This window comes from Xiphophorus hellerii, chromosome 11 (genome assembly GCF_003331165.1).
Source record: "Xiphophorus hellerii strain 12219 chromosome 11, Xiphophorus_hellerii-4.1, whole genome shotgun sequence".
Classification (NCBI taxonomy): domain Eukaryota; kingdom Metazoa; phylum Chordata; class Actinopteri; order Cyprinodontiformes; family Poeciliidae; genus Xiphophorus; species Xiphophorus hellerii.
In genome coordinates this window covers 28,781,041-28,792,701 of record NC_045682.1, presented here as the reverse complement: position 1 = coordinate 28,792,701, position 11,661 = coordinate 28,781,041, and the positions used below count along the sequence as shown (strand labels likewise).

The window sequence follows — 11,661 nt, the reverse complement described above, 5'->3', positions numbered from 1 at the left end:
TATCAAACTCGAATATAATAATATATAACTCAATATTTCAAGCCTTTGTTCCTTTTCATTTTAATTATAATAATGTCCAAATAATGAAAAGCTCAAAGTTTTATGGATTTACACGAGGATTTAACATTTGTAGCCTAAACGTAACACAAGGCAAGTTTATTTACACTGCATATTACAGCAATAAGGCAGTTCAAAGTGTTTTATGAGGAAAATATAAAATAACAAGCAGGAAACATTACACTACAGTGGTATAATAAAGAAAAGTGGTTAGTTATTATGAATATAAAGCAGTTATAAACAAATGACACCATGAGTTTCCAGTATTGAACTTTATTAAAATATTCTAATTTTCTGATACAGATATTTGACTCCTGTGACGTTACGCCTGAATTCCAATGTATTGCCGCCTGCAACCAGTTTTCCAGCTTCTTTTCAGAGAAAATTCAAAAAATCAGAGGATTAATCTGAACATCCACTATAAAGTCAGTACCAATGCTGAGCCCAAACAAAACAAATACAGGAAAAATGACCCAATTTCAACTACTTAATTATAAAACCCTACAGGAAATTATAAGTCAACTAAGCTCCAGTACCTGCTGTCTGGATGTCCTAGATCTATAACTCTAGAACATTTCTTTAAGAAAGTCCTGCCTGTTATTGCTGCTGATCTGATCCAGATAGTAACTCATCGCTCTCATCAGGCGTTTTCCCCCAGGCTTTGAAAACAGCAGTAATCAAACCACTTATAAAAAAGAACAATCTGGACAAATCACTAATGCAGAATTACAGGCCGACCTCTGACCTCTGACCTCCCATTCATCAGCAAAGTTATTGAAAAAGCTGTTTAAACAATTAACTAGCTTCCTAACTATAACCAACCGCTTTGACTCCTTCCAGTCTGGTTTTCGTGCTCACCACAGCACAGAGACTGGCCTAGTCAAAGTGTTCAATGACATCCATATAAATACGGACTGTGGCAGAACCACAGTTCTGGTTCTGTTGGACCTCAGTGTTGACCATGACATATTACTGAATCGACTGGAGAGTTGGGTCGGACTCTCCGGTCCAGTGCTTAACTGGTTTGAATCCTACATAAAGAACAGGGATTTCTTTGTTTCAATTGAAAACTTTTCATCAAAGAGGTCAAAGGTCACATGTGGGGTACCCCAAGGTTCAATCCTAGGACCCCTTTTATTCAATATTTATATGCTCCCACTAGCTCAGGTTATAACAGGAAATAATATTAGCTACCATAACTATGCAGATGACACACAGCTCTACATTACGATGTCACCAGGTGACCTTTGACCCCATCCAATCACTGAACAGATGCTTAGAACAGATAAATGTGTGGATGTGCCAAAACTTTCTCCAGCTGAACAGAAACAAAACTGAAGTTATTATTTTTGGACCTAAAGGGGAATGATCTAGAGTTATAGATCTAGAGCTATAGATCTAGAGCTACAGATCTAGAGTTATAGATCTAGAGCTATAGATCTAGAGCTACAGATCTAGAGTTATAGATCTAGAGCTATAGATATAGAGCTACAGATCTAGAGTTATAGATCTAGAGTCAATGCACAGCTTCAGTTATTACAACTAAAACCAGCGATCAGGCCTGAAACCTGGGAGTAGTGATGGACTCTGACCTGAACCTCCAGAGCCACATAAAGACAGTTACAAAGTCGGCCTTCTATCACCTGAAGAACATTTCCAGGATTAAAGGACTAATGTCTCAGCCAGATCTAGAGAAACTCATTCATGCGTTCATCTTCAGTCGTATTGATTATTGCAACAGAGTCTTCACAGGTCTGTCCAACAAATCAATCAAACAGCTGCAGCTGATCCAGAATGCTGCTGCTCGCGTTCTCACTAAAACCAGGAAGATAGAGCACATAACACCAGTTTTAAAGTCCCTCCACTGGCTCCCTGTAGCTCAAAGAATAGACTTTAAAATACTGTTGTTAGTTTATAAATCACTGAACGGCTTAGCACCACAATACATTAAAGATCTGCTGTTGTTGTATCAACCTTCCAGACCTCTCAGGTTCTGGTTCTGGTTCTGCTCTGCATCCCCAGAACCAGAACCAAACGAGGAGAAGCAGCTTTCAGCATCTATGCACCACAAATTTGGAACAAACTTCCAGAAAACTGTAAAACAGCTGAAACACTGTGATAGGTTTATTTTTGTCCTAACCTGCAAAGAATCAGCCAAAGACAGAGACAGAGGTTAGGTTTCTTTTCTTTTCTGCAGAACAGGAGAATTGAAAGCAGAAGCGATGAATCGCTGTCAAACACTGTCTGGAATCAATTCTGCCAGATCTTTCTTTGCATTTCTCTTTATTGTATAGAAAAAGGAGGTTGGGCTTCTTCACACAGTCACACAGAGAATAGACCAACGATCTTTACATTCTGGAACCTTCTGTGGACATGCCCTTACAAGGGCATGTGACTGACCACAACTAATCAGTTACACATGGAGCTAATAACACATGAATGTTTTAACGTTTTTAGCTTCCAGGCAAACATCCTAAACAAAGTTAATAATATACTACAAAAGATTAATAAAGTACTACAAAAGAAAGAAGTTAAGTAAACATAAAAAAGAATAATAATATGAGAGTAATAATATAAAAAGAATAATATGAAAACATAACTTGTAAAATAAACTCATAAGTAAATGAACAGGAGGATAATTTTTCTAACACACTGACTTCTTTTAAATCTCAACTAAAAACCCACCTGTTTAGGATTGTATTTGAAATGTAATCAATTACAAATTTATTGATGGAACTTGACTTAATGATTGATTCTATATTGCATTGTGATTCTGTGTTTGTAATGATGTAAAGCACTTTGAAATGCCTTGCTGCTGAAATGTGCTATACAAATAAAATTTGATTGATTGATTGATTGATTGATTAGTTTTTTCATTACCTGAAAGCCTTAATTATAAAAATTACAAGAAAATGGCTTAAAATATTTAACAGGATATGTAATATACAAAGAAAATTAACTTTTTCACAATATTCACATTTTTAGATGTGCCTCAATAGATATCTGCTCATCAATAAAATATTGTTGAACAGTTAATTTACTTCAGTAACTCTGTTCATAAAGTGAATTACACTCAGTTTTCAAGCCTTTATTGAAAAGACAATATCTAAGACTAGACTATCATGAGACCAATAAAAACACCAATGTAGAAATTAAAATGTTAATATCTGCTTAAAGGCTATTTTCAAAATGTTCCTTTAATCTGATAAATTATTTTATTTGAAGTGAAAACTCAAGGAGGAACTTTAAGAGGAAATTTGCTGCAGGTCCCAGTAGTTTTTCCTGTAAATCATATTTTCAGGTTAAACTGTAGGATGAAGAATAAATTTAGAAAGTGCTGCTAGAGCCTCATTAATCTCAGAGTTTATCGTCCAAATTAGACAAATAATAACAGAAAAGTAGAGAATAAGTCAGACAAGGGGCCATTTATTTGGTTTGAGCTGTTCAGTTTGAAACATCACTTTTAAACAATCCCAGTGAAACAACAACCATTAAAAACTAAGCAAATTTATCAAAAATATGAAACAGAGCAGATAAGCTGTAGAATAAATCACACCAATTCATTTACATGAAAAAACAGTATTAATAAATTAATTTAGGATTAAATAGGATCAAGGACAGCAGAGAAAATACTGTACAAAAGGCTTGAAGGAAGCTCACAAAACCCACCGGTTCACACCAACATGGACCTTTATGCTCACAAACACACAATGCAACACTCACTTTATGTTTTCATATGTTCCACAGCTAAATGTTTCATCAGACTCAGAGGAAAAACAGAGAACCTTGTTCATAATGCCGACACATTTTACATTCACCAACGAGCCGACTGCTTTTAAATGGCTTTAAACTGAAGGATGGAGAGAAAATGACCCAAACAGAAAACTTCCATCTGGTTTCAATGCTGAAGTAAACAATAACGGAAAATCATAGTCAGATCTAATTTCCTTCATTTCTTCCACATTCTTTACTAATGTTGCGCTAAACATGAAGACAGTTTAAAGTATTTCAGCTCATTTATTCCTCAACTAACGGATTCAAATAATGACACGTTTCTCCTCAGATCCAAGTAAAATGGCCGCCCCACCAGTTTCTAATGAAATGGTTTCTGCATGAGTTTCAACAAATTATGGAGATTAATCATAAAAATGGTCACGTTTCCCTTTTAATGTAACAGTAGAATATTTTCTGAAGACCATATCACACCTTCTTTCTGTTATTTATGATTTTAATCCTTTACTGGGATTAATGAGCTCTGATTAAACTCTGTCACTGCAAAAACACAAAATCTTACCAAGTATTTTTCTCTAGTTTCTGGTGCAAATATCTTATTACGATTAAAATTAGACAAAACTAACTTACAAGTAACATTTCAGCAGATATAAGAGTTTAAGTTAATAATTCCTAAATATTGATGAAAAGTTCTAGTTCCACTGGCAGATTGTTTGATAAAGAGAACTCCACCGTTACCTAGCAACCCCAGCCGGTTACCTAGCAACCCCAGCCAAGCCCAGTCCGTTACCTAGCAACTCAATTCTAGTTCCACTGGCAGATTATTTCTCTTATAACAAGACATTTTTTAATGTTATAAGTGAAATAATCGGCCAGTGGAAATAACACCATTTTTAAATCAATATTTAGGAATTATTAACTTAAAACAAGCTGCAGTTTATTGCTAGTTTTGTCTTATTTCAAGGATACCGAGATATTTGCTCTAGAAACTAAAGAAAACTACTTGATAAGATTTTGTTTTCACAGTGAAGCATCTGTTTGTTTCTATTAGCTAATAATGGCGATCATTTAGAGTTCCATAATATATCAAAATGCAGTAATTGCTCTTAATGGAAAAATTGAGTTTTAAGTTAAATAATCTGCCAGTGGAACTGGAATGTTTTCATTGAAATTAAGGAATTATTTACTCAAAACAAGCTACTGAAAACTTACTTGTAAGTTAGTTTTGTATAAATTCAAGTTTATTAAATTATTTGTACTGGAAACTAGATAAAAAATACTTGGTAAGATTCTGTTTTTTACATGTTCTGTGCCTGAAATATTGGTTTTAATAAAGATGGACCTGGATTGCAAACAAAATCAAAACATGAAACCTCTTCCAGAGTTTCTGTAAGCAGTAAAATCAACATGCAGGTTTAAGCACTGGACTGTGATTAGAGCTGATCATCAGGGGGTGCAGCCCTCAACAGAAGGCTGCAGAATGTAAACACCAGGGGGCGCAAACGAGTAAGCCTCATCGGTATGAGGAGGGGAAGAAGAAGGTGTGGTTTTGTTCTGTCAGGGCGTCTCTGAGCCGAACAGCGTCAGGATCTCGTGGGAGATGATGAAGGTGAAGAAGTAGACGCAGAGGTCGGAGAAGACGTCGCCCATCCTGCGGTAGGTGTCCATGGAGCGGCTGATGACTTCGGCCGGGATGCCGGACAGCAGCAGGGCGGCCGTCAGAACCGTGGTTTTGCTTTTCTTCTCCACCTGAAGGAGCAGAAAAAATATCCTGCAGTTGATCAACAAACTGGAAAATATGTTTAAATAGTCATTCAAAGAAAACTAAAGTTAAAGGACTGAACGCTAAAACTGACTAACAAGGTTTAAATCTGATTCAAATATGTTGGTGTAATTTTGATTTGTTGTGTATTTTCAGTTTCATTTTAAATAAATTGGATTTGTTTTGAATAAACAAAATTAAATTCAACAAAGCATTTTGGCAAACAGATGATTACAGATCTTTTATTTTCCTAATTTTCTCAGAAAATATTAAGTTTTACTTAAATTTGTCATAAAAAATGTTTAAATTCTTTCATTTATGATATTCCACAGTAGAGTGGTGATAAAACTACCTAACCTACCATGAGGTCCAATTATTTATTATTTACAGTTACAGTAGTTAAAAGAAAATATAAAAGAGTAACTTTACCTTTGGAAAGTATTTTGACAATCCCATGTAGGCGAGTTCAAGGGTCAGAAATGGAGCAAATATTGACTGGAAGAGAGAAAACAAGGAGAAGTTTTTAAATCAGCTTTTTTGTGCATCTTAAATATACAACGCAGCATTAGAAAATGCAAAACGTTAAATCATGACAATATTATGACTATATTCTCATATTATTACGACTTTATTCCTGTAATATTGTGACTTTTTTCTTGTGTTTTCAGTTTTTATCTTTTTATTAGCATGGCCCTAATCCTCCATCGTATTAAAAATCCTGTGATTTGATAAAAACATAAGTTGGATCCTGTAGCTTCATGTTTACAGCAGGTTGACCCACCAGATACTTGCAGACAAAAACTCTGACGAAAACAGCGAGGAGGACGCTGCCGACCAGCCGGAAGACCCGAAACGGATCGAACTCCTCTACGTCAGAATCGCCGTCCTGCGCCGGCTTCTCATTGGCCAGCTGGCTCCGAAGCTTCATGGCGTCATCAAAGCGAGATAAGTATTGATGGAGGCCTCGGCGCGGCGAGCCGCCGGCCTCGTCTGACGCCTTCGCTCTGTGGCGGAGTCCTCCCACGTCGCCCTCCAGAGACGCTCTGCGAGGCTGGCCGAAGTCCGGCAGCGGAGAGCCCCGCCTCTCCGGCGTGGCGGTGTGGGAGCGGGCGCCTGGCCTGGGCGAAGGCGAGGACCACGGCTCTGACCTGTCCAGGTCCAGGTGGAAGCGCGGTTCGACGGAACGCAGGCCGGCTGCTGCAGAGAGCAAAACGTTTAGAGACAAATTAACTTTTTTCACCTTTAATGGCAAAAAACCTCAACATTTTACAAGATGAAAAATAATTAAGGCTGATTAAATTATTTTTAAATGTGATGAATTGATTATTCAAATAATCATCCATTAATCATTAACTGGAGTTTAGAGACTCTAAAAAAAGGGCAGCAAGACAGAACATGTTCTGTCCAGAACTCCTCAACTAGGATAGTTTTAGTTTCCTCTGGTTCAAATTCTGTTTGAAAAAAATCTTTTTAGCACCTTTTACTTTCCAATTATTAATAAAAATAATCTCCAGATCATCTCTACACTGTACTGACGGCAATCCAGCAGGAAGGCTGGAGTTTTTCTCATGTTGTTGTTAGAAGGATGTTTTAGCTGCAGATGCAGCCTTTGCTATAAATGATCAAACTTTCACTAAAGGACAGACGTTATTGACCTCGAGGCATTAAAATAATTATTTATGATTGAATAGTGTTGCACTAACTTGGAGCTGTCGCCGCCTGCTGATGTAAATTTCTACCCATCACAGTGTAGAGCATGAGGAAACGCTCCTTTTGTTTTTGATAGGGCACCAAAACCATCTCCAGCCCAGGGGCCCTAATCCTCCTCAATCCGGCCCTGTTGTATGATCTGTGTTTGAGTGTTATATGATCTCGTTAATTTGGGATAAATCTACTGGCTTTTCACTTGTAGAATCTGTTTAGTTTTAAAAACGTTTTCCTTCTTTCTATGAATTCAGGTGTGGACAGTTCAGATACGATGTTTTATCTCTGATTCATTTTATCGTCCAAAACGTTTTAAAAATGATAAAGCTAAATAATCAGCGGCAGGTTTCAGGTTTTCTCTGACTGCCTACCGCTGTGATCCGGCTCGGTTTTAGCGAATCCGACGATTCTGTTCATTCTGTCCTCCGAGTTGAGCAGCAGTTTCCTCCTCCGTTTCTCCGCCCGTTGCTGAGCCGCAGACACGGAGCCCGTCTTCTCCTCCCCGGCCTCCATGCCCAGGTTCGGCTAACACTTCCCGGTGTGACCACAGAAAACACGACCAGCGATCAGCAGCAGGCGGAACAAAAGCTTCTGACAGATTAATGCCTCACGGAAAACACGACAGAATGAAGGAACCGGGCGCACATTGATGACGTCATCGAGAGTAGACAACGGGACTGACGCAGGATGTTGTTGTTTTCCCCTGAACGCTGCCTCACAGGAACAACCGTCTGCATTTCAGTGGGTTAGAATATCAAAGGAAAGTTGGAGTTAAATTCAAAAAGTGAAACGATTAAAAAAAAAAGTAAAGTATTAATGTGAGTCAGTTTAGTTTTGCTGACTGTGTGGAAGTTTTTCTAAACCAACTGAAAACACTTTTATCTTCCCAGGTTTTTATGTCATAATTTTACTGTTTCTTGTTCTTGTTTAATTGTGACCAAAAGCTGATTCAAGTGTCACCGTTTCTTTACTTCACTGCATGTTTTTCAAAACGTATGGAGACAAATAGCCATAAAAATGCTCATTTGATAGTCAACATTTTTTAAAACATTTTATTTCCGCCTCCGATCCTGAAGATTAAATGCACTTCAGACTGATCAGATTTCTCCACTGCTATTGTTGGACAAACCAAGCAAAAAGAAAACTGCTGCTCCTTTTACAGTATTGTGAAGAAGTTCTTCATTTATGAAGCAGGATAACTTTCTGTAACTTCCATGTTTGTCTAATTTCAAAATTCAAACAAAGCATGCTACACATTAAATCAATAAATCATGAAACAAAAAAGTTGCAATACAGCATCAGCAGTCTGCACAAAGATCCTAAATTAAAGAAGATGAGCGTTTCAGTGAACATATAAAGCTTTGCATGTTTAAGATAGTTTGAACATCATAGCTGTATTTATTACACCATCTGCAGTATAGTAATAAAAACACATAATATTTACGGGTACATTTTAACAGAGTTGCAAAGAAACACAAAATAACACATGAATTATCAAATTAATCCCATTGAGATTTGAGTTACTATCTCCATTGTTTCACTTGATTGTGGATATATTTCAGATAAAAATGTGTTTACTTGTGATTTGACTTCTGAATACTTTAATAGTACATTGTTCTACTTTTACAGAATTAAGGATATTATGCCACTTTTAGCTTTACATCATGTTATCATAAGAAACATACCTGGAGTATTGTTTTGATTCCTTTTAATATAAATATAAAGTAAATAAAGTTTTTCATTTTGTCTAATGATTTTTTACCCAATCAAATCCCAGCATTTGATTAAAAACTGATGGGATTTCCCTCTACAGCATTATTATAAGAACCGAAGGCAGCATAGTTACTTGGTTGTGCTATAAAAACATGCCTGAAAACACAAAACACCTCAACAATAAATCCGTCTCAGATGTATAAATAAAAAAATGTCACCAGTTAAATTATTTGATGCTTAACGCATCTTTTAAGCAAACAGTGGCTCATTTTGAGTATCTGGTGGAAGAAATAAGACAAATCTCAACAGTTGCCTAAAACTAGAGAAGTTAAATTTGATCAGGGAAGCTCTTTCATCTGATGTTCCTCTGCAGATTCAGCTCCATTTTTAATTTTCCTCCAGCTGATTGCAGCTGCAGCAGCAGCAGCAGCTGCAAGGACAGCCACACCGATCAGAGCATCACGTCCTCGATGGCTGTCATGGTTTTCTTCTTGTTCGTCTTTTTGGCCTGCAGATCAGAAACATGGATCAGCTGTTAGACTGGAGATGGATGAAGAACAAAAACATTTCTCCTGCAGCCACATCTTCTCTGCTAACAGGAAACAGCAGCAGGATCTTTGCTGTGACATGAAGACTCACCAGGAGGAACAACGTCCAGGTTGATGATGCTGACTGGTTCAGCCGTTAGACCGGCTCTCTTTCCCCGGTTTGGGTTTCTCTCAATAACTCGACATTCGTACGTTCCCTCATCATCAGTCGTCACGTTCTTCAGGACCAAAGACGCGTTTCCGTCTTTTATCGGCCTGAACAGCAGATCCACTCGGTTCCTAAAAGACGGCTGCTGGTTTTCTGGATCCAGCTGATCGTCTCTGAACAGAAGAACGTATTCTGGTGTCGAATCATTTCTCCTCCACTCGATGACTATGGCAGGATTGTTGTCAGGAGTTTGGCACGGCAGAATCACAACCTGCCCAGTTTCAGCTCTGATGTTTTTCTGAGCTGCAGGAAGGAAAAACACAGAGCAGAGAAGTTAAAGAGGAACTGCTCAGGTGTTTTTGGTCGACAAAATGTTTAAAACTGTAACAGGTATTTAAATAACAGAAAATATCAGATTATTTTTTAACAAACGTTTAAGCATTTGAAAGGTTTCATCCTTCAAATGGCTTTTTCTTTGCATTTTTGGACACTTCAGATGTTAAAACTGTTCGCTGATTATATGAGGACATTTTACTGCCGTAAGTCCAGAGCACACATTTTCAGCTTGAAAGCAGGACTGTCTTTCTTCTCAAAACTTGCGATACTTGTACTCCAAACTTCTGCTCTCTTTCAAATATTCACTGGACTTTCTCAAACTTTTCTCCTCGCGTTCTGGTCTTGTCTCTGCTCAGAGGAAATCTCCACTAGCAAACCTGTCTGCTCGCTTGCGCTGGGAACAGAATGAAAGTTTTGTGCTGGGTGCGTTTGTTTCCTTCTAGCGGATGTGTCTGTGTGGCTTCTATCTATTGTAGCAACTTGAGCCACTGGATGAAACCATGACTTCAGCTTTCTGCTCCGTAGTACATTAAACAGCCGCCAGGAGTGCTGCTCATTGCTAACAGCTACTGATTTTAAGCAGGACTTTGTTCACCCAACCAAAGGAAATGATTCCACAGATCCAAAAGTCTTACAACTTAGTCACGACATGACGTCTCATAGCTCAACCTCTCAGCCAATAGAATTAAAGTGTTAGACCGGGTCATTTGTCTCCTAACGCACAAGGAAACAAACGCAATAAACACCAAAAACGCAACCGTGTATGGCAGGCCGTTTTAATATAAATTCGGTTTCGTCTGACTAACAGTAATTACATTGTAGACATCTACAAATGCATTTTGACTAACTGGAATGTTAATTTAAGATATCCGTCTTTACATTCTGACTAGTAAGAATAATACTTCAAGATATCTTTACTTATATTTGGACGAGTCAAAATTCCTTTCAAAACATCCCAAATGACTTATTTAATGGGACACATTCGTAATTACAATTTTAGATATCTCGAACGTAAATATGACAAATTACGTTAGAGATTCACTTTTATTGTAGTTTTGTCTAATCAAAATGCTTTTTTTAGACATCTATATTGTAATTACCACTGTGATTACGAATAGTCAGACGCAACCGATTTGATCTTAAAACTGCCTGCCATAACGGGACCACTACGCGAAGCGCAGAACCATCTTTTTTTTGGTGCAGACACCTTAGATCAGGGGTGTCAAACTCAATTTCACCAAGGGCCACTTCCGCCACATTGACGGTATAAATCAGGAATGCCCCGTTACACAAAATGAAAAAATAAAGACAATACATAAAATGTTCAAACCCCCCCACCACCACCACCACCACATGGAAATACTGCTTTCGGTATTATTTGGCAAAATACATTATGAAAAATAAATTGTATATCTCTTAAAAATTAGATTACAGGGGAGAAATCCACACAAAAATAATGAAGCACTAAACACGACACAAAAATCATAAATTCTTACCTAAAATAAATCCAAAGTGGAAGAAACAGAAAATAACCAAAGTTGCAGCTGCAACAGCCATGTTTGCTTCTGAAAAAGCGCAGAGGAACGTTCATTCTTCTGAACTTCACTGTCAAAGTGGGAAGGATTCGTGAACTGTTGCTGGAACTGCGTTGCGTTTAAGTT

General features: G+C 37.6%; 1 protein-coding gene across 2 annotated transcripts; it reads right to left on the bottom strand.

The window, feature by feature from the left end:
• Window positions 1-5,008: 5,008 nt before the first annotated feature.
• On the bottom strand, window positions 5,009-7,914 carry camlg (calcium modulating ligand). 2 transcript variants are annotated; one of them, XM_032576356.1, is made up of 4 exons: window positions 7,627-7,914; window positions 6,333-6,748; window positions 5,981-6,046; window positions 5,009-5,538 (listed from the first exon to the last, which is right to left on the bottom strand). In XM_032576356.1, the coding sequence occupies exons 1-4, from the start codon at window positions 7,766-7,768 to the stop codon at window positions 5,347-5,349; spliced, it is 816 nt and encodes a 271-aa protein (XP_032432247.1). In that variant the 5' UTR covers window positions 7,769-7,914; the 3' UTR covers window positions 5,009-5,346. The 2 variants fall into 2 exon arrangements, with proteins under 2 accessions (XP_032432247.1, XP_032432248.1); XM_032576357.1 differs by having other exon boundaries at window positions 6,333-6,745.
• Window positions 7,915-11,661: the final 3,747 nt, after the last annotated feature.

Excerpts from the sequence above, each read along its gene's own strand:
- camlg (XM_032576356.1), bottom strand. The coding sequence starts at position 7,768 with ATGGAGGCCGGGGAGGAGAAGACGGGCTCCGTGTCTGCGGCTCAGCAA. Across the intron at positions 6,749-7,626 it reads AACCGAGCCGGATCACAGCG|CAGCCGGCCTGCGTTCCGTC; the intron begins GTAGGCAGTCAG and ends TGCTCTCTGCAG. Across the intron at positions 5,539-5,980 it reads TGTCAAAATACTTTCCAAAG|GTGGAGAAGAAAAGCAAAAC; the intron begins GTAAAGTTACTC and ends CTGCTCCTTCAG.